The sequence below is a fragment of the Mobula birostris genome, chromosome 14 (assembly GCF_030028105.1).
Source record: "Mobula birostris isolate sMobBir1 chromosome 14, sMobBir1.hap1, whole genome shotgun sequence".
NCBI classification, from domain to species: domain Eukaryota; kingdom Metazoa; phylum Chordata; class Chondrichthyes; order Myliobatiformes; family Myliobatidae; genus Mobula; species Mobula birostris.
Genome location: NC_092383.1, coordinates 60,913,409 through 60,937,636, shown reverse-complemented (window position 1 = coordinate 60,937,636; position 24,228 = coordinate 60,913,409). Strand labels below are relative to the sequence as shown.

Below are 24,228 nucleotides of genomic sequence, written 5' to 3'. Positions count from 1 at the left end.
ATATGTGCATTATACGCTAGCTATATCACAAGTTCCAAGAATATTCTCAAAATGTTAATATATTTGTCCAAACAACACTGCAAAACCACAAGAGGAAGATCTTAAATTTCACTGAATCAGACAGCTTGAAACTATGGTTTGACAAAATGTGTGTGTTGTTCATGTTTTAACTGTGCAATAACTATTTAAAGTTAATGCATTTGGCACAGGTTAACACAGGCATTCAAAATTTTACAATGTCTTAGAAAAGAGTTATTAAGATGTGTCAACAATTCTCATTTTGCCGCTATGTGCTTTTAGTACAACCTTTTATTTCACCTTTTTAGCTTGCAGCTGAAGTAGATGATGAAATTGCGTAGGCCTATGTGTAGGTGGTGTGGGAGGAAGCAGCAAGAAGAACCTCTGCTGATAAGCAGCTTCCTGAGCATTCAGGGAAATGCAGCCTTGTACATTATAGGCAAGGATTACAACACAGAGTTAGAGAGCGAGAGAAAGAAACACAGAGCTTCTGTTGATACTTCAGCTTTTGTTTTAGGTGAGTACTAAGTGAAACAACAAACAGGAAACACAAAGTACAAGAAATTCAATTTGCCTTGAATGGGTTTAAACTTGCAGTTGAACTGGTTTTCAAAGTCCAAATTGGCTCCTCCTGTTAGCTTTGGAGTTTGAAATATGTTGACGGCATTGTGAAACTACTTAACATACATGCCTGTTCCTGCCCCTTTTCTCTTTCATTCTACTGTGCACTCTGCACTTTAAGAAACAAACTTCTTGCATACAGTTTGAGTCAGCTGATGCAGTAGTGGTGTAGTACTGTTCTGCTTGCATTTTAAATGTACTTCTGTTGCTGGTAAGTAAGTACTTGAGATATTTCTGTTACTGTTCGATTCAAGTAAAGTAATAAAGATGGATGTTTTTCAGCTGGTGCCACAGTCTGTTTTGAGATATTGTTAGGAAAATGCCAAAATACATCAGGTAAGCAGGATGACTTAAAATAATTGTGCATAATTCTGCATTGTCACTGAAAGGTATATTCATTCAAATAATTAAAATGACATTATAGAGTATTGAGTTAGCAGTTATTAGATTCATAAATGGTGAAGATTAAAATAATGAATGAGCCAAAATGATAGAACCAATTATTTGCCTTAATAAATTATGAACGTACATAACACAGCCTAGTGAAAGCAGGGTACATGGATGGAGTGCTCCTTCTGTTTAACTTTACCTTATTTCAACTGAAGTCTATATTTAAAATGTAGAATATATAACACTCCTATTAACCACTACTTCTAACTGAAGTAAGAACTCATGTGGCAAAAAAAAATGAACTATAGTCTTTATAAATAGTCTAATTGTCATTAAGATATGATTACCTGATCAATGGCTCTCCCATTGCAAATCTCAGGACTTTGTAATTGTAAACTGAGCTTTCTGCTGATAAACTCTTGAATATCAGTTGATTTTTTTTCTACTGCAGCCATTTGATTATGTACAAATTCGAGATATTCTCAAACCATACCATGTGTACAGGAGAATTTATGTCTGAAAACATATTTCTGTTACTTTTAAGCAAATGTGGCAGCAATCCAGGATTCTGACATCTTAAATTCAAATCCCATTTGAGATAAGATTCTCTCAGCCATGCCTTCCCAGTGCCTGAGTTATCACTGCTCACTTTTTTTCCCACCTGATTTATCAGATTCTATATAATGGTAAAGTAAATTAGTCGATCCTCAACTGAAGTAAGATGTGGATTGAGAAAATATTTGAGTAGGTGCAGCTGAACACAGAGAAAACTCTCACTAAATGCTTTCAGATGCTTCAAATGAAGCAACTAGAGGATATAGTCAATAAAATATGACATTAAAATGAACAAGAATGGTAAAGTTTTAGAGTAATCCATTAGGTTTTTATGTTGCCCCAAGGTGTAATAATGGAAGAGTTGGGATTGTGGAAACTTGAACATGAATCTCCTTTTCACAACACTGACCTTTTTTTTGTTCATGTTCTTATTACAAGCAATGAAGGTTTTTTTTACTTCAGTTTGTTTCAAAGTTAGAACACTTTTGTGATATCTTTTATCATACTTGTGATGGACACAACTTTGCCAGCCTTCAGTGAAGTGTGGGGAGGGATATTCAGCTAAGACATGGCTCTAAAACAATAATGGATTAGCCACTAGCCACTCATAGTAAACACAGCCTAACCTACTCATGTGACGTTCCTACCCAAATAATATATTCTGAGTAATACACTGTCAACAATGATTGAATTACAAAGAACTTTTTATACAGAACATATAATTAACATAAATATAGCAGATTCTGAATATAAATTATAAACCAGCACAGACAAGATAGGCCTTCTGACTGTAACATCTCTTTAATTTTATCATTGAGGATAAAATACTATTATATAGGGTAGAGCAGCTGTTGTATTGATGTGATACTTTGGGGCAAGTGTCTGAATGAATTTTGATTCCAATGTTCTTTCTCGGTTATGCTCATTTTCTTTATAAGTGCCTGAGTTAGACATTTAATTCATATCAGAAATCCCCATAGCATTGTTTAACATCAGTTTGGAATGTAATCTTGGATGGGTGTTGGAAGCAGATTCACTTTCTCGCTTCAAAATTGAATTAGTAGGAAGTCAGGAAAAGGGCGAGGAATCAAAGTAATTAGATTGTTCTCTCAAACTACATGGGCCAAATAGGCCACAACAATTCTGTAATTTCAAACACTAAATGAGTAGGTATTTCATTTCCCTTTGAGTCGGTGGTGAAGAAGGCGAACGCAATGTTGGCATTCATTTCTAGAGGAATAGAGTATAGGAGCAGGGATGTGATGTTGAGGCTCTTTAAGGCGCTGGTGAGACCTCACTTGGAGTACTGTGGGCAGTTTTGGTCTCCTTATTTAAGAAAGGATGTGCTGACTTTGGAGAGGATACAGAGAAGATTCACTAGAATGATTCCGGGAATGAGAGGGTTAACATATGAGGAACATTTGTCCGCTCTTGGACTGTATTCCTTGGAGTTTAGAAGAATAAGGGGAGACCTCATAGAAACATTTCGAATGTTGAAAGGCATGGACATAGTGGATGTGGCAAAGTTGTTTCCCATGATGGGGGAGTCTAGTACAAGAGGGTATGATTTAAGGATTGAAGGGCGCCTATTCAGAACAGAAATGCGAAGAAATTTTTTTAGCCAGTGGGTGGTGAGTCTATGGAATTTGTTGCCACGGGTGGCAATGGAGGCCAAATCATTGGGTGTATTTAAGGCAGAGATTAATAGGTATCTGAGTAGCCAGGGCATCAAAGGTTACGGTGAGAAGGCGGGGGAGTGGGACTAGATGGGAGAATGGATTAGCTCATGATAAAATGGCGGAGTAGACTCGATGGGCTGAACGGCCAACTTCTGCTCCTTTGTCTTATAGTCTTATGGTCTAAACAGAATATGATAAATAGGGGATAGGGTAGCATACACTTAATGGACACCTCAAATTCTGAAATTTAATTCCACTTATCTAAAATCAATGGAACTGAAGATCTGTGCAGTAATACAATTAGTACCGACACTCTTGTGTTTTTGAGCTAGCTTCTTTCTCTGTTCCTGTGTGTCCTTCAAACATGAACTTTATTAATTCTATCTATTCAATTTCTGTTCAAAATTAATCACTTCATTTTTCTCTGCATTAAGTTTCTTCTGCAACGCATTCATATTGCAACGCCCTGCTCTGTCTTCCGAAAGTTTCTGAATTCCCAATCCTGTTGTAAGTTTTGAAATGATGTCCTGTCTACTGAAGCCATGGTGATTGGATTGACAGAGGTGACAAGTGGCCAAACAATAAGACTCATCTTTTGGCAAGAGTACTCTATAGTTTCTTTAAACCTGAAAAATAACTGCTAATCTCAAATTTTTATCTTATTCTCCTTAATAATTTTTCCATGAAGGTTGCCACTATCTCTTTAATTTAATTTTGCTAACATCAAATGGTGCTTTGAGTACATTTGAAGGTTCGTAAAGTCAACATCAGCTTCACTATTCTGATCAACTATCAGTGTAACTGTCATCAAATCAAATTTGACAAATATCCTTCATTTAACAAATCCATCCTAATTTACATTTGTTGAACCAATTTTCTAAATTTTAATTAAATTTGTCCTGTACTGTTTTTCAGAACCATAAATTCATAATGATAGATAGTCTGGAAAAAGACTTTTACCCATTAAGTCTCAACTGAAATCAAAGCATGCATCTACACTGATCCTATTCTATTTCCATTTGATTCTCCCTTGATACCTACAACTCCCCTCCAGGCTATTCAGCACCACACTAGATACTATTTAAGGTGGTGAATTAAACTACCAATCTAATGTCTTTGCAATGCTGGAAGAAACCCACACAGTCACAGAAACAATGTGCAAACTTCACTCAGGCAACATTGGATGTTTTAGGATCACTGGAGCTGTAAGGGATCCGTTTTATTGGCCACACTTCTGTGTCACCTACAAAAGTTTACTATCTTCAAGAAAGTTCAAAGATAGAGAAAAAAATAGACTCAGAGGAAGAAGAAATCACCACTTTGAAATGAAGAGCATACGCTTAATCTTGCTCTGGCATTTTACTGCTTGAGAAACTAACTGATTTACTATAAATAGCATACCTGTAAAACTGAAAGATTTTGTTCTTTCATTTTAATGAGGCTTTTCTTTGAGCAGTTTTGTAGCAAAGTGATTATGTTACTGTACTAGTGATCTGGAGAACCATTCGGACCCATTCGCAATGATTAAATGCTCCAGAAATAAGAGTCCAAATTCCATGGGCCCCAGCTGTATCCTCAGGCGTGTAATGTAAAATCAATTGATGAAATAAATTCATAATTTTAAAAAAGCTAATACAAAGATTATTAGACTGCAGATAGGCTTGCAACCAAAAGCTTTTCTGTGTGTCTCAGCACGTGATAAGACTAAACAATCTACCAATGCGATGCACACAAAATGCAGGAGAAATTCAGTAAGTCAGGGAGCATCTACGGAGGGGAATAAACAGTCAAAGTGTCGGGCTGAAACCCTTCATCACGACTCAGTTACCAATAACCAAAATTCAACCTGGCTAGCTGTTGTCAGTTAGGAATGGAATTATATCTGCATGTGAGTTCGAACAAAAACCAACATTGCTGACTAGCTCTTACCTTGGCTAGTAAGCCACTCAGTTTGTGTCAGGCAATAGATATCAGTCACGCAGTCATATCAAGTGAAAGTGAATGAAGAAATAAACCTCTACTCAACATGCTGCTGTGCAACGTTTTATTCATTTTCAGATTATATAAAGGATATGGACAACGTATTACTTTCAACAGTATCACTAAGTAAAACTGTAACTCTGAGTTCCACCTTGACTCATCTAAGTTTCAAATTAACTCTATCCTTTTTAGACAATCTAGATATGCCAGACTTTAGATCAATATATATGCTATTAAACAAAAGTAAAGAGTTCAATTCTAATTACCCATTCTGGTACAATTACTAGTGAAAGAAAATTGAAGATCAAAATGACAATTAGTAAAACAAAGGCAAATATAAATCTAACTATGAAACAATTAGATATAGGAATAGAATTAGGCCATTTGGCCCATCGAGTCATGGCTGATGCATTTTTCCTCTTAGCACCAATCGTTTACCTCCCCACCCCCACCCTGTATCCCTTCATATCCTGGCCAATCACGAATCTATCAACCTCTGCCTTAAATATATCTAAACTCTTGGCCGTCACAGCTAGGCGTGGCAAAGAATTCCACAGATTCACCAACCCACTGGCTAAAGAAATTCCTCCTCATCTCCTTTCTAAAGGACACCACTGTATTTTTAGACTGTGTCATCTGGTCTTAGACATTGCCACCACAGGAAATATTCTCTCCACATCTACTCTATCAAGGCCTTTCTCCATTCAATAGCTTTCAATGAGGTCACCACTCAACTTCTGAATTCCAGTGAATACAGGCCCAGAGCCATGAAACGCTCTTCATATGACAAGCTGTTTAATCCTAGAATCATTGCCATGAATCTCGTTTGGAGCCTCTCCAACTTCAGCACATCCTTTCTAACATTAGCGACCCAAAACCATTCACAATATTCCAAGTGACACCTCATCACCAGTGCTTTATAAAGTCTCAACATTACATCCTTGCTTTTATATTCTAGTTCTTTTGAAATGAATGCTAACATTGCAATTGCCTTCCTCTCCACAGAGTGAACCTACAAATTAATCTTTAGGGAATCTTGCACAAGGACTCCCAAATCCTTTGGCACCTTAGATCTTTGTATTTTCTCTCCATTTAGAAAATAGTCAACCTTTCATTTTTTCTACCAAAGTACATGACCATACACTTCCCGACACTGTATTCCATCTGCCACTTCTTTGCCCATTCTCATAATCTGTGTCCTTCTGTAGCCTCCCTATTTCTTAAAAAACTACCTGCCCCTCCATCTATCTTCGTATCGTCTGCAAACTTTGCTACAAAGACATCAATTCTAACATCCAAATTATTAACATATAACGTAAAAAGAATCAGTCCTAACACAGACCCCTGTAGAAAACCACTAGTCACCAGCAGCCAATGAGAAAAAGCTTATTTTATTCTCACTCCTTGCCTATAGCCAGTTAGACACTGCTTTATCCATGCCAGAATCGCTCCTGTAATACCAGGGCCTTTGACAAGGTGCCACACATGAGGCTATTTGCTAAGGAGCCTCATGTGTGGTACCTTGTCAAAGGCCCTCCAGAAATCCGAGTACTCAACATCAACCGATACTCCTTTGTCTATCCCGCTTGTTATTTCTTCAAATAATTCCAACAGATTTTCCCACGAGGAAACCATGCTAACTATACAGTTAGAATTTATAAAAAAAAATTTCTCTGTGACATTTAAGAAAATGACTAAATAAATTACACGAATATTGTCTATTGAATTTGATTCATAAAAATACCGAAATCCTGTGGAATCTAAACATTAATATCGGGACCTTACCTGAAGGATTTACAGGACTCAGTCCTAACACATGCAAATTGGCTTGCCTTTTTTATTGCTGCTGGAACTTTAGTCTGCGTGTTAGTCTGATCAGAGAATGACAGTAAATATGATACAGTTTATACCAAATACTCTCTAAATTTGTTTGATCAACTTATGCTTTTCAGAACTCATTTGTTATAATGTCTATAATAAATTTTGTGTCTAAAAATACATATACAGTGGATTCTGGTTAATTGGGCACATTGGGACCAATACATTTTGGCCCAATTAAGTGGCTACTGCAATTAATTAAGCCAAAATAATTAAAAAGTCATAAAAAGACAAACAACATTTAACCGAGTAACAAATCATGTACTTAAATAAAACATAGAACAAATTAGAACATTACTAGTACTACTGCAGTACTCTAAAACTGTGTATTAGTCCTAACAGTTACTGCAGGAGGAGTTCAATCAATGTACATTACTGTGTTCTTTTGATTGATTGCAATTTAACAAAATCAGAGCAGACACCCAGTGTAAGTAATGCACTGCCTTCATACAATGCTTTGACAATTGCATCCTCCAAATCTTTATTTTTAATGTAACACAGTCAAGATGATTGTCGATACCTTCAAATTCTTCGTAGATTCTCACTTGTTGAAGTAGTGAAATGGTTTCATTTTCACTCCTGGCTGTTTCCAGCATCTCCTCTCCTGCTTAAAACCACAGTGAGCAAAATAATTCTAAATTGTCCTAGTGCTTATTTCTTTCCAACTATCAGTGACAAAAATCACTACTTTTTGAACACAAACACATGCAATTGACTATTTAAAAACTGCTCGCTCTAAGCAGTGTAGTGCCTAACAAGTACACACAACTGACACTAGTAGAAGCTGTTGGGCAAAAGCCTCCTGTCCCAATTAAGTGGCATATTGTCCCAAATAAACAAAGAAAATACTGGCTCTTTACTTGATTAGCTTTTGTTCTTTAAGAGATATCCTAAATAAGTAACTGCCCTAACTAACTGATGGCCCAATTAACTGAATTCCACTCTATCTTCAAAGTTTTAATTTAATTTCAATATTCTATAGATTGAACTACTAGTATACTGTACCTTGAAATGTAAAGGGAATGTGCAATCATTTTTATTACAATCAATATACCATTTTTTCTATAATTTACAGATGAATTGCCATTTAAGAGAGATACTACATCAAATTCAGTCAGAACATTGTGGAGTCTGTGGGTAACTTCAGCCCATGCATGCCTCATTCTGAAGTATAGACAGTGTGCACAGTATGGTACAATCTGAGCTAACTTCCATTCCGTTAACTACTGTAAACTGTCAAGGCCAAGTTGCAGAAGAGATCATGAACCAATCGTCAACTTCCTCATCATCATTCAAATCAAAGAGACAAAGCTGTCTTCAGGAGAGGTAAGAATGGAAGGACTGGTTAGTCAAAGGAATCACTATAAAACATCACTGTTGTTGGATTATGAATTCAGATGATAATTTTCAGACAAAATTCATACAAGAATATTTTCAACTTGATCCTAATTACATTTCTGTTGATCCCTGTAGAATCAGAGGTTTTGCCCTGTATCTATCCAGATCTTGTAATCCATATCTGATTTCCATTTTCTGTTCAACTAGAGGATGCCATCCACTCATAAACTGTCACAGGAGGAAAATTAGCCAGGTCTCTGCTACTAATAGATGCCAGAAACACACGTATGCAGATATCAGGAAAGAATAGAATTTGACTTGCCTGCAGTTGATGGTAAAAACTTTCCTTGCTTTCCAACATCTACCCAACATCAGTGTAGCTTAGAAACCTCTGTACTGATGAATTCTGGCGAAAGCCAAAGAAAATCTGATGGGGTCCTTCTCAGATCCCAGAAATCCCATCAAGTCCATCAGATATTTGTTGACTTAATTCAGAATCAGAATCGGGTTTACTAAATTTGTTGTTTTGTACTAGAAGGACACTGCAGGCATAACAGATTCCTACAAGATACAATAAAGAGAGAAAGAAAGAAATCACACAAAAGAGGAACAGCAATTTGTTCTTAGATTCATGGACTGCTCAGAAATCTAATGGCAGAGGGGAAGAATTTGTTTCTATGGCACTGCCTGGATGTTTTGAGGCTCCTGTACCTCTTTCCTTATGCTAGTCATGCGAAGGTGGCATGTCCTGGATAGTGAGGCTCCTTAATGATGGATGCTGCCTTCTCGAGTCACTGCCTTTAGAAGATATACCTGATGGTGGGGAGGCTTGGGCTTATGATGCTACTGGCTGAGTCTACAATCATCTACTGTCTTGCAGAGTGCCTTTATGGTTAATAAAACTGTTTGGTGCAGTGATAATATCAATGGTTATCATTTTATTTTAATAGGCTGACGGGATGATCTGGGAGTGTCAATCTCAATTGGTTCTTAACACAATGATTACATAATTTAATTGTTAGCACAGTGTAAAATTAATTAAATGCACCCAGAAGATTGAGAAAGCAATACACGTTTGGGATTAAGGCTTGATAGAAGGCAATAAAATAGCAAGAAACTTGTAGAGGGTACTTCCATATGGTACGTATTTCTTCCAGCATTTTCTTCATCTTCTACTTCTTGTGTTTGCTTCAGTCAGATCACATGAGCTTGTAAGTGTCAAATAATATTCTTCTAATCCCTACCTCTCGTTTCCTCATTTTCAATTGTCCCTTTAAAGACCAATACATTAAGACAACATTTAACTTCTTTAGTTTCTAGGACAGAGTTTCAAAGAAGAGAGCTATTTGTAATCAGACCCATCCTGAAAAATAATCAAACCAAAAAATGGGATGGGAAATGATGGAGGAAATATCTAGTTTGCTGTTAAAAAAGAGAAAGCTGGAATAATTCAGCAGCATCAGTGCAACATCTCCTTCCTGCCATCTGGCAAAAGGCACCGAAGTATTCAGGCTCTCACGACCAGACTGTGTAACAGTTTCTTCCTCAAAGTCATCAGATTCCTCAATACCCAGAGCCTGGACTGATACCAACCTACTGCCCTCTACTGTGCATCTTGTCTTGTTTATTATTTATTGTAATATCTGCACTGTTTTGTGCACTTTATGCAGCCCTGGGTAGGTCTGTAGTCTAGTGTATTTTTGTATTGTTTTACATAGTTCAGTGTAGTTTTTGTATTGTTCATGTAGCACCATGGTCCTGAAAAATGTTGTCTCATTTTTACTGTGTACTGTACCGGCAGTTATGGTCGAAAGGACAATAAGAAGTGATGACTTGACTTGAACAAAATTAACATTTTAGATCAATGATATCCATTAAAACTATGGAAAAGTCATTGACATGAAATACTAACTTTACTTTTTTCTGTCTTTATGACAAGTGAAAACCTCAGCCATGAAGTCTGTATAAAAACAGGAAATGCTGCAAACACTCAGCTGGTCAACAGCATCTATGAAAAGAAAAACAAAGTTTACATCTCAGGCCAAAGACGCCTTGGCAAAATTAGAAAAAAGTGAAAACAAGTTATTTTTAATTGAAGAGAATTTGGGGAGAGTTAAATAAAGTGACTGTCTCCGATAAGGTGAGGTCAGGATTTCTGTGGCAATAAGTTAGATGGGTCAATGTGGCCATGCACAGAGAGAGAACACAAATCGATAAATGTAAAATGTGTGAATTGCAAACCTGCAGGACATTGGCCAAGAAGTTATGGCATGCTAGTGGAGAGAGAAAAACTGAGCCCAAGTTGTAGATCAGGCGTTCCCAAGCTCAGATTGTTCTCTCCGTATCTGGCCATCTCAACTCTAGGCATCCATGTGTAACATTGACTTTATTTTTCTCTTCCCATTCACACAGTATTGACAACAGGCACACCCTCAAAGATTGCATTTTACAGCCTTTATATTTCCCTGCCACTATTCTCTCTAACTGAGCTTGTTAACTGATCAAACAGAAAACTTCATCACCAACTATGGCATCTCCCTATCAGAAAAAACTCCCTCTGTTCAGACCCCACCCTCTCTGCAGCTTTGAATTGTTTTCTCTTTCCCAGTTCTGATGAACTGTGTTCATTCTGAAACACAAACCATTTCTCTCCCTTCTTGCTACACAACCTACGGAGAGCATCTGTTTTTCTTGAATGCAGATTTCCAGCATCTCCACTTATTAAAAAAAATCATGACATCTATCCAGTGTTTTAGCTAATTAAAAGATTACAGATTCACTAGGTTTTGGCAATAAACATTTTAATTGCTCATGTTTATCTAAAATATACATATTTAACTTAACCCACCTGTCTTGGGTATGCATATATACATACTCTATATTTGAATAAATATATTAAAATATAATATATATAATTGATATACACAGTACTGTGCAAAAGTCTTAGGCACATATATATAGGCTAAACCTTTGCACATACTGCATTTGTCAATGTGGAATGGATAGGGAGTTTGAAACTGTGGCGGGAGCAAAGGATATTGGGAATGGCAAAGGTGCAGCACTGCGGGAGAAGTTTTGGGAGAGGTGGAAGGGAAGGAGTGCCAGAGATGGGGTGAGGCTTGAGTGCAGACATACACAGCTCTGAGACACCAGACAAGGCCATTTGATTCCAAACAATTGGTTTAATGATCATTACAGAATGTCTCGCTGGTGTTTCCGCTCCCTTCCCTCTTCCCCTTTCTCCAATCATGATTCCCCTCTCCCTGCCCTCTTCCCACTCTCAGTCCACAATAGAAACCCATATCAGAATCAGGTCTATCATCACCACATATGTCATGAAATTTGTTTTTTTTTCTGCAGCAGCAGCAATACTGTGCAATATTACAAATTACTACAGTACTGTGTAAAAGTATTAGGCACTCCAACTATAAATACGTGCCTGAGACTTTTGCATGGTACTATATAATTATACATAATATATAGGTAGATTTAAATTAACTTCAGTTTATTTTATTTGAAGTACCTCAATTAGTTTCAAAAATACATTTCTGGTGCTTAACAATAGTAAAATAATCCTCAGTGTTCCGAATTTTCTCAATACAATTTGGAAGCAATGTGACATAAATCTTTCAGCTTTGTTTCTGGCAATTTATTAAGGGAAGACTTCAGAGTTGCAAGAATATGATTTTATTCTGAATTCCTGGCCCTTGCTCTTTCATCATTCTACACTACTGCTCAACATTATAATTCTAAAGCAGAGTCTAGGGCACAATAATAATGTAGAACTCCATCCGATGACCTCCAACAACAACGCTAAGGTTGTTTCTAGACTCCATCACTGCCTTGTTAAAATTAAAGTGAGAATGACTCCAACTTTCCTAAAGTCAAGTAAAATCAAAGCTTTTCATTGACATCACTGGCACCTACAATCTTTTTGTCTCAACGTCATTGCTTCACACAAAGTATGGAGGTGCTGGACTTTGATGTAATGCTCATTTATCTGAAGGCTTCTCCCCTCCCCACAGTTTCTTTTTTTTTAACCACTTCCTCTGTGTCGACTTCCTCCACAAATTAGAACCTAATCTATATATTAATCATCCAGAAGTTAGTTTAAAAGTAAAAGACTGCAGATGATGAAAATGTAATAAATGCAGGAAATACTTAGAACCTCTGACAGCATCTTATCAGCTGCCACCTTTGCTCTTCAGTCTTACCAGTTACAGAATATCCTCTGTGTATTTCCTTCCTTTCTCTCTGCAACTTAAACTTGTTTTATCTCCAACTTTTCTCAGATCTAGTTGAAGGTTATTGACCTGAAATGGTTTTTTCCTGTTTCTCCACGTATGTTGTCTCTCCAGCTGATTAATGCCAGTACATTCTGTTTCAATTCTTTCTTCAAAAATTCTCCCCCACCATTTCAAATGCTGAAATCACTCTTTTGATCCATACAAGATTCCCAATAGGCATCTCTCTAGTTAGGAAACATTGGTTCCTCATTTCACAGTAAGATGACATTAAGAACTTTCAAATCTTTCCGTATTTCACTTATCTTACCTTAGCTTCTTGTCCACTCCACCCAATTGTACTCTGACAGCAGCCTACAGTTACTTTTGACAATGCAAAGAGAAGCCGTAATTTCCTTGCTGAATCCAGAGAATTCTTTACAGGATCTTCTACAAACCTCCCTGCTTTCATCATGCACTTCATTTTCCTCATCCCTTTTACTGAATAATTTCCCATTTTCTTGCATCTATCCATTTCTTTTGCTTGGTTAAGCCCCATCATGGGCACTAGCCTACACATCATCATATATATATCTTCAAAAGGTGATGCCTCAGGAAGGGGGTGTCCATTATTAAAGACCCCCACCCCCCACCCAGGACATGTCCATTTCTCATCAGGGAAGAGGAACAGGAACCTGAAGACATGCACTCAGTGTTTAAGGAACACCTTCTTCGTCTTCACCATCATACTGCTGAACAGTCTGTAAATCTATAAACACTATCGCACAATTTTGCTCTTTCTTAGCACGACTTATAATGTTTTTTATTTACTGTAAGCATTTTTTCTGTTTTGTACTGTACTAGTGCCACAAAACAAGTTTTGTGACATATGACAGTAATAACAAAACCCCCCAGTTCATCACGTCTCTTTCTTCTGTGCATGAGAAATGCAATTGATAAATCTGACAATGCTGTCATAATTTATAGATTGATTTCCCAATGTTTTATCCAGAAATAAATGCTATAATCTCTATACTTCCATTCAAGCAATTGTAGCCTATTTGTCTTTTTAACCAAATAATTTTGGGTCACTTACATCCCCAGGAATAGGTCAGGTTAAGCACAGGAAGAAGTAAAATGTTTGTAGCTGAGGCAAGTTGAATTCAATGGGTGGTAGCCGATCTGCTTTTAGGTGGCATCTTAATCGCTGAATTCCTTGAAGAAAGCAATTTCCTACGCTTCCTTATGGAAGTGATAAACTTTTGCTTAGACATGTAGCACAGGCAATCGGTAACTTTGTATCCAATTATAAGGCAGGGAATAGGCAATTTGGTTTACTACATGATGAAGGAAATACCCAGTGTGTTCAACCCCACTCTAGCACATAAACTGTTAATGGTTTCATTTTCAAGTGTATGTCTGGTTCCTTTTGGATAACTACCAAGCAATTTGCCTCCACCATCCTTTCAGTGAAATTGAAATCACAACAACAGGGGTATAAAATGTAATTCTGCATCTTTTCTCTGGTTACATTGCCAATCATAAATTTGCCTCCAATCCTCCTGCCGACAGAACAGTTTATCTTTATTTACTGTATTAAAACAATGAACAATTTTGAGCAACTCAATGAAATTTCCTTTCATTTTCTATGTTCCAACAAGTGTAATTTTAGCTTTTGATATGTATCTATATGACTCTATCATAAGGCTTCCTGCTTCCATTACAGCCCCGTTTAAATGTCTATTTCTAAATTCTACATTTTGGACCTAATCAAACTTTGCTAATTACCCTTCCATTTTGGATAACCAATATTAATTCAGATTGTATTTACACTCTACCAACTCTATTTAGTTCAATCATTCAGTGACTTAGTAAGTTTGTCTTCTTGTAATCTCTCAGAATAACAAACCAAGAAGAAACTCAAGAACAGCACTAAGTTTAAAAAGGGAGAGATTCACTTCTAAAACATTACTTTGGTGCTAGAAGCATGCATGAGCAGCAAAATTCATGCACACAACTAAATTAAGTGAGGTAACAAAGTGGGAGTATACCCCTCAACAATGATGTGGTAAGGTGAACCAATGGAGTGCCACGTGGGTGGCCAAAAGTATGGATATGTACAGACCATAATGGAAACGTATGCAAAGGAAGGAAAGTTATTGAATAGTTTATTGTATATAATTTTATTTTTGAATAACGTATATTTTGAAATAAGGAAAACAAATTAAAAAGGTGACTCGATATATTAGAAAAGAAAGAAACACCTGACAAGTTGTGGTATATAATCATTGCTTTCTTTCCTTTCCGGTCCTTGTTTCAGTTTTATTGAAGGTTCTAACAGTTAGCAATTGCAAAGCTGATACTTGGATAAAGCCCTTCGAAATACTGTTACCATCACATACAAATTGAAGTATTATTTTTACAAATATAAGCCTTCAATAACTATTAAATAACAATATAACATTTCACCAAACACAATCCTTAACCAGTCAAACAGAAAAGCTTCAAGTCACTACTTAAGAGAAGTTGCTGTAAAGTAAAGTAAAGGCATCTGTTAGTCTTGTGAGATGAGACCATGGATCTGTGCCTGGAAAGTCTTCACTCTCCAGGGCGCAGGCCTGGGCAAGGTTGTATGGAAGACCAGCAGTTGCCCATGGCTGCAAGTCTCCCCTCTCCACGACACCAATATTGTCCAAGGGAAGGGCATTAGGACCCATACAGCTTGGCACCATACAGTGTTGTTGCAGAGGAATGTGTGGGTAAGTGCCTTGCTTAAGGACACAACACGTTGCCTGGGCTGGGGCTGGAACTCACGACCTTCAGGTCGCTAGTCCAATGCTTTAACCACTTGGCCACATGCCCACTGTTGCTGTAATGTAAGGATACAGACATTTTTATAACAGTATAGCCATTCATGTGACATTATAGAATAACACATTAGCCAATGTGCAATTCTATGAAGAGTGATCATCAGTGAGCTCCTACAAAATAGACCTGATCAGGGCTGAACATTAATTTTGGTGTCTACGGCATTTGTTTGCAGTTGCAATTGTCAGAAGGTCTCTTGATTCAAAAACGGTTGCTGTGATTATTTGTCTGTGGAAGAGTTAGACGATAGTAGGTAAACTCTCAAAAAACTTGGAATGAGTTGGTACACAGGAAAAGGCACTTCAGCCAACTGAAACCATCCAGCATTAATTGACACTTATCTATCCTATTCCCATTGTTATTCTCCCCAGATTCCCCTCAGATCTCCTGAGCTTCTACCACTCATTCACCTGCTTGATTTCACTGCTGCTGGTGTATGTGACAGTAAACTAACCTGAAGAGGCACTTTAAATATTGATTTCCCTTTCTGGTAAAGAGGAATTTCCCTCCCCCTCCCCTCTTCTTCTATTTCCCACTCTGGTCTTCTGCCAGGCTTCAGAGCTGTGTGTCAGGCACAGCTGTAAGCAGCACTGGGGCCCAATAGAGGCTTGTAAACCTTGGATTTTAGTTACAACGCTGAGTCATGTCACCTGCAGAAATTACCTGATGACTCAGCAATAGTTGGGTGTGTAAAGGGAGGACGAGAGGATGAATAGAGGGACTTTGACAAATGGTGCAAGCTGAACCATCTACAGTTCAACATTAGTAAGACAAAGGGGACAGTGATGGACCTTAGGAAGACCAAGCCTGCATTGCTCCCTGTTACTTTTTGATGGTGAGGATGTGGATGTGGTGAGGACCTACAAGTACCTGGGGGTGCATGTAGATGACAACCTTGAGTGGAGCACCAATACAAGAGGCTGTGTACAAGTAGGACTAGAGTCACCCTTACTTCCTGAGGAGACTGAGGTCCTTTGGAGTACGCAGGCTTCTCCTTCACATGTTCTACCGATCTGTTGTCGCCAGTACAATTGTCTATCCGGTGGGGTGCTGGGGCAATGGCATCAACACACATGATGCCAACAGGCTCAACAAACTGATTAGAAAGGCTAGCTCTGTTATAGGAGTCAAACTGGACACATTTGATACTATAGTCGAACAAAGGACCCCATGGAAAATATTGACAATTCTGGACAGTGTTTCTCACCCTCTGCTTGCCACCTTGGCTAAGCAGAGGAGCACTTTTAGTAATAGAGTAAGAGAACTGTGCTGTTCCAAAGAGCACTATATGAGGTCATTATTACTCTCAGCCATTACATTCTATTATAAGTCAACCTATATAGCCGGAAAGTGATGATCCCTTCCTGTTATACTGTTTGTGGTAACTTTATTTTTTTATTCTTTCTGCTTCTCTTCTGATATTTATATCTGTGCACTTGTAATGCTACTGTGCCACTGTAACTTCCTTTGGGATCAATAAAGTATCTATCTATCTATCTTACCTTTTCTCACCTGCCTATCAGCTCCCCCAGTGCCCCTCCTCTTTCCCTTTATCCTATAGTCCACTTTCCTATCAAATTCTTTCTTCTGCAATCCTTTATCTTTCCGCCCCACCTGGCTTCACCGATTACATTCTAGTTATCTTCCTTCCCCGCCACCACCTCCCACCATTTTATTCTGGCACCTTTGCCCTTCTTTTTCAGCCCTGAAGAAGGCCCTAGGCCCAAAACATCGACTACTTATTCGCTCATTTCCATAGATGCTGCTGGGCCTGCTGAGTTCCTCCAGCATTTTCAGTGTGTTAATTTAAATTGCTGAATTATCCAAACAATATGCCTGTGTTTGGGATGTCGGAGGAAACCAGAATCCACAGAGGAAACTTGTGGAAACATATAGAGACGCCACATAGACAGCAGCAGAGATCAGGATTGAATCCAGATCACTGGAGCTCTGGGTATCAGCGGCTGTACTGATTGCTTCACTATGTAGTTATGTGTTTAGTAAATAAGCAGTAAATTTAACATAACGTACTTAATGAAGGAAAGAAATTATAGATAGATTATAGGTTATGAAGACATGCAGTCCTCTTTTATTGTCATTTAGTGATGCATGCATTAAGAAATGATACAATATTTCCTCCGGTGTGATATCACAAAACACGGGACAGACCAAGACTGAAAAAACTAACAAAACCACATAATTATAACATATAGCTACAACAGTGCAACAATACCATAACTTGATGAAGAAGTCCATGAGCACAGTAAAAAGTTCAAAGTCTCTCAAGTGTCCCACATCTCACGTAGACGGGAGAAGGAAGAAAAACTCTCCCTGCCATGCCCAAACACATTCCCGACTCTGAGTCATCTGAAAACTTCGAGCCACTGATCAGCACTCCAACACCGAGTACTGAGCGCCATCTCTGTCCGAACGATTCAACCTCAATCTCGGTCTCCAACAGCAGGCAAAGCCGGGGATTTTGAGGCCTTCCCTCCGGAAGATTCCCGACCGCGCAGTAACAACAGCAGCGAACTGGCATTTCCGAAATTTCTCCATATGTTCCTCTGTGCTTTCACATCTATCTCCATCAAATCAGAATTATCCACGGCCCCTATTTAACGGATACGATATCATTTTTCACCTGAGGGCTGCGCACGCGTGGCGCACTGCTCTCTCTCCTCCTACTGTTAAACTGAAAAGAAAAATCAGATATTTGAGAAAGCTCGAGATTGAATTTGATTTTCCTTTTTGGCATTTTTGATGGTTATATTCTTGAAGATTACTCTATTTCAGAGTAGGGTAATATTAAGTTTTGTATGGCTTGGACTGATACCAGTTATAGCAAGACCACCTTGACAAATCTCTTTCAGATGCAATATATTTATTTAATGATTGCCATTTATTCTCCAGCATATAACATGTATTATTACAGGAAAAAAAAGGGATGAACCATGCAATGTTTACCAATACTGTTAGCCAAAGAATAGAAGCTGTGAGGAGATTTAACTGAAGTGTGTAAGACTATGAGAGAGTGAGACAGAGTAAGTAGGAAGGATTTCTCAAAACAAAGGAGTCTAACATCAACTGGGCATTATTTTGAAGTAATAGATAGAAGCACTAGAGGGAAGATATGGAAAACATTTTCACCAAAGGGAATGATGGGAGGCAGGATCGCATTGCCTGAATATATGGTAGAAGCAGAAATGTTCATCATATTAAAATGGACTTGTATGTGGTCATGACCAAGGCTACAGACATGGTCCTTGAAGATAAGATTAGACTGGAATACCTACAATCAGCCAAATTGCCTCCTTTTGTATTGCCCAAATGTTTAATTTTTCTGTAATTCTGCACCAGAATCATTAGTTCAAAACTATGAGATCAAATCGCACTGCAGCAATTTGTGAATTGAAAATCAGGTAATTACATGTATGGAAAGGAAACTTATATTCTCCAAAGATGAATGTAAGCTCTTAAATATCTTTCTTCACCCCTTACTCTACCTAATAAATCCTCATAGCATGCATTTTATTTACTGATACCTAAAACTCTCAAGCATTCTCCTCAATTTTCTTCTCAAAAAATCTTCAAGATTTCAATAACCTTTCTTACTGTTTTTTTTTAAATGTCCACTTTATTTTCCTTTCACAAATATCAATTATGTTGGAATTGCAGTCATTACCTGAAAGTTACCATGTTTCAAGTTCAATTTCAAGTTTATTATTGAAGCCTCAATCAGAAAACATGTTTTAAAAATATTCAAGATTCTGTTAAACATCTTAGGAACTTTAAAAATGTATCTGTGACAATTTGTTATATTATAGAAGCAACAGGTGTTCCCTTTGCATTATATTAAATGTTATTCACTTGAGAATCAAAATTCTGAGAACGTGCCTAATCATGTTGTTCATTATCATTGTGATGAGAGGCACTGACATAAATAGGATATGATAAGTGTGCTTTTCATTCCGAGAAGATCTACTCATAACTGACTGTAATTACAATGATAGCCCAAATATAAAGAAATATTTAATTGGAGCAGACCGTATTTTAATCATCAATGTATATTATTCATTCCTTTTTTGTTATAAATTACAATTAAATCTACAAATATTCATGATTATTCAGGAAGCACAATTAATAAAACATATCACCTCTTGAGATATTTAGGTTTAACATTTTATTAACTATTATAATTATCAAAATTGCAAATTAGTTTACATTTCATTGTGTAACCCCGAAATTCAATCTTGATTGTCTTAAATACTATTAATCCATAGAAATTTACTTAATTAGGGCTTCCAAAGGAACATCAGTATATTCCCAATTTATATCTAAATTTGCTTTCATTCCCATTAAAACAAGTTGGGTAATTTGGTTTACACCAAACTACAGATTATCTCAGTTTACTTTTCCTTATCTTAAAAACATTTCTTTCAAAGTACTTTCTCTTAATTGAATTTATTTCCTAAAATGGTCCTGATCTTAGAGTATGTGTTAATATGATCTAAGCCAAATCCCTTGCAGACATAAATAAATAATATTATTTTACTGAATATACTGTATATAAAAATTAAATTGGACCAAACGCATTTAATCAAAGTGCTTGCTGGTAGCCTCCTTCACAAGCTTTCTCTTGATCTTTTTAATCTACCTTCCTGCATTTGATTTAAAATTACTCATTTAGTCCTTTGCTCTCTGGACCAACACACTTTTTAAACTTGCCTCTTTTAACAACTAGATGCCAATCAGTAGCTTCCCGTATTGCTTAGCCTTATTCCCGATATACATGCTATTCTAGTTTCTGAAACAGTTACATCTCTATGTGGGCGGCTGCTAGATTTGACCATTTCCAAGCGTGGGTGGTACTGATTTCTTATATAAAAAAAACATTTCAACTGCCTTTGCTGTGAGCACTGGGCCTTGAGCTTCTTCAGCAAAGATAAATATTGCTCCAGATGCATAGTGACCTTTGACTTTCACACATGAACTATAGAATAGTTCCATTGTTTCGGTTGCAACTATTTACCTCACTAACATCAAAAAATCTACTCACAACTCTAAGTGCACCATTTATTCAACCAGCGCTAGATTTTCCATAAGCTCTGTACATACTTATTTGCAGTTATTAATAAGATAAACCCTGCCAAAGTACAAAACAGGGTGTTCACCAATAAAATTTGGCATTATGCCAAATAAGGAGCAGAAAGTAAATAATAATGGCTGCAGATGCCCAAAATTTGAAATAAAAACGGAAGATATGCTGGAACTTAAGAATTAGGTCAGGGCAGTATGACAGTCCCATGGGAAGATAGCTTGGAAGAGGCCTTTAAAAGGAAGCTCTCCAAGTACGCAGGACTGGTCGGCAACTGTCAGCAGGCTGGAAGGAGAGCGAGGTGTCTCCCAGTGGAGGTTGGTTGTAGGGGATTCGTAGCCCATTCTTTAGTTAGAGCCTTCAGCATTTTGGGCATCGAGGGAGAGAGGAAGAGGAGAGCCATCCGCAGTACCACCGATGCGGCAGAGAGGGCCTCAAGATGGCTGTGGCTCAAAAGAGGGGAGCCATGGAGTCATAAGTAGCTAGCCATCTGGACACAAGCTGGGGTCTGATCAGCCCTGGCTGGGTCACCTGGAGGAGGTTGTAAGATGTTGAAGGACCCGAAGCACCCGATGATTCCAGGAACATCACTGAAGATGTGTCCGGAAGCATCAATAGATGTATGTACACAGTATCAAAGAGAGAATTAGGTAGCAAATTATTGAGCTTATAGTTAGACAATTGAAGCTCCAGCTAAAACTGGCAAAGCAAATAAAATTGGGTATACCAAAGAGGTCAGACTTAGAGGAAAGCAAAGTCCTGAAAGAGTTGTAGGTTTAGTGAAATGGAGAGGCAGAAGTCCACAGAAGGACTCTAAGCAAACTTGAAACCTTTCAAACTGATGATTGAATGCCCATGTAGGTCGGCAATACAGAGATAATAGGCGAATAAGTTTTGGTGTGAGTTCTGTGCTGGGATATGACAAAGAAAACTCTGGTTGAGGATAGGAGGATGAGTGAGACTGATTAACAGTTTACTGGAATTATTAGCTCTGTAGTTAAAAAAAAATCACCATGTGAAATATATGTAAAATGTCCGACTATTCGACAGATTAGAAAAACAATTTTATAATAAGGGGTATCAGAGCCATGAGTGTATTAGCATGTGACCATTGAAGTCCACTCACTCAACATTGAAATAAATAGATGACAAAATAAAGGCAATTGGAAAGAATATGGAAAACAGAATAGAGAAGGCACCATGCAGCAAAAGCTCACAGAGTACAGTATATGTGTGTCCACGGTTTTCCTGGAAAGTCCCTATAAAATATATTAATGGAAGGAAAATCTTGCACTAGTATACTACCATTTACAGCTTTTGCTTGCCCCTGAGTGTTATGTGAAGCATTGCTGGAATATGTGAAACCCACCTGCCAACTTGCACACTTGGACCACGAGCGATGCTATCGTGGCCAATTTATCTGTTTTGATGATGTTGCTTGATGGACAAATAATGGCTGTACCCATGTGAGTTCTTCTATTCTTGTGCTTATTGTGGAAAGCAGAACTTCAAACCAGTGCATTCTGACTCAGTAGTGGACAGATAATGAGGGGATCATATCAATAAATTCAGCATATGTGTTTGAGCTACCATTGTCTCGGTGTTAGCTAAACGTTTACATGGAGTGCTGCCACAAGAAAGAAACATCCATCATTGATGACCCCTGCCATCCAGGTCATGCACTTTTCTCACTAAAACTATTGGCAAGGAGGTACAAAGTCTCAAGGTTCCATTCCACAAGGTTCAGGAACAGTTATGACCCTATAGACATCAGGCTCCTGAACCAGTACGAATAACTTTAGTTGCCACTGCTCTGAACTGCTTCTGCAACCTACAAACTTCCTTTCAAAAATTCTTTAAGGCTCGTGCTCTCAATGTTATTATTTTTTGAATTGCACAGTTTGTCTTCTTTTGCAGCTTGTCAGCCTTTGTGTGTTTATATAGTATATTTTGTAAATTGTGTTGTATTCCCTTTTTCTCTGTAAATGCCTGCAAGAAAACATATTTCAAGGTACGATAACATATACGGTACATACTTTGTTGATAACTTTGCTTTGAAATTTGTCCTTTGAGACTGGGCATACCTGGTACAATAATATCTTGCCTGAAGTTCTATTGTGAGAAATGTGCTGCTACCAGTGAAACACAGCAGATACCTTTCTCAGAAAAACAGATTCCAATTGACTGTTTCTTGTACCTCTCCACATGGAGGACTGATCAATGATGCAATGATTAGGGAAGAAAGCAAGGGAACCAGAAAGGACTGAATATATGATATTAGAAGATTTCCTGTCACTGTTTGCATTGGTAAATATGGTGATGCATTCTTCATAAGTTATAACTACATTTAAATATTATTTATGAATCTTATGGAATCATGATCCATTACAGCCGCCCAGAGCCCAGCCTTAGCTGCTAGCAAAAAAGTAAGGGAATCTTCAAGTCACAAAGGTCACTTGGCAGAAGCTAAACATGTTATTTTCAGGGTAATGAGGAATATTACTCATTCACATTATGGGGCGGAAGTTGTATCGTTTCCCTTGTTATTATGCATACTTTATGAATCACTCAGCCTGTCTACAGCAGTAAATATGACCTTTGCGAACATGTGCAGCAGAGATAATTGCCTTCTCAACACTATCACCCTCTTCAAAGGTTCCTTTGAGAAAATGCTGTATATATACAGTAAATCATATTATCTTCATGAATATATGTTATACAAATTGGATTTACTACATTTTTAGCATAGCATTAGCTTAGAATTAAGCTTTTTTTCTAAATTAAGCATTTAAATTTCTGAACTGTTGATGAAACCATGAGGGTCTTTTATTTTGCATTACTTATTTATTTTTTGTAACTTACAGCAATTTTGCATCTGCAAGGTAATGCTGCCACAGAAGAACAAATTTGACATCATATAAGTCAGTGATAGTAAATCTGATACTGATTATGAAAATTAGCGTTTTATTGTAGTGGGACAGGAGCTCCTGAAATTAAAGATTAACATTTTGATTAATGGATTTCTATGAAATATTATGATAGCATTACAATTTCATACTACAAAATAATTGCAGGTAGTTTGATCTAAATAAATACTATTAAAAGCATGAGTCATTAAAAAATAATGGTTAAAAATGCAAAAAATCTGAAATCAGAAGTGAAAATGCCACACAAAATCTGCAAGATGAAGTGGCAACCATGAGAGGGAAATGGTCGACATTTCAAGCTGATGACCTTTCATCAGAATTAAGAAAACGTAGAAATCAAATATGAATTTATTTGCAGAGTAAGGGGTGAGATAGGGAGAATAAAGGGTTAGGGTTGTGATAGGGTTGAGACTAAGTTAATTAAAATAAAATGTTACAGTCTGATATGCATTCAAACCCAAACCAAATTCTGTAACTGAGCTTTCTGATTTCCATCACAAGGGTAGGTAGCTGGACATTTCCATGTTCTGGGCATTGTAAAGCAGTGGTGAGCAAATTTGGAAGGGATGGTGACATGAAGTGTAACATTGTAAGTTTGAGATTACCATTGCCATTGGTACAGATCAAAGTAAAGATTCATCTCATTCAATCTGTGG

The 24,228-nt window shown here is 37.5% G+C and overlaps 1 protein-coding gene across 3 annotated transcripts in view; it reads left to right on the top strand.

The window, feature by feature from the left end:
• The first annotated feature begins 456 nt into the window (after positions 1-456).
• LOC140209932 (receptor-type tyrosine-protein phosphatase R-like) overlaps positions 457-24,228 on the top strand; it is a 77,344-nt gene continuing 53,572 nt past the window's right edge. For 2 of the 3 annotated variants that reach the window (XM_072278607.1, XM_072278604.1), the window contains exons 1-2: positions 733-850; positions 8,197-8,447. In XM_072278607.1, the coding sequence (XP_072134708.1) occupies positions 8,311-8,447 (137 nt within the window). In that variant the 5' untranslated portion in view covers positions 733-850; positions 8,197-8,310. Of the gene's footprint in view, positions 536-732; positions 851-8,196; positions 8,448-24,228 lie in introns of those variants that run through there. The other variant, XM_072278606.1, reaches the window with a different exon arrangement.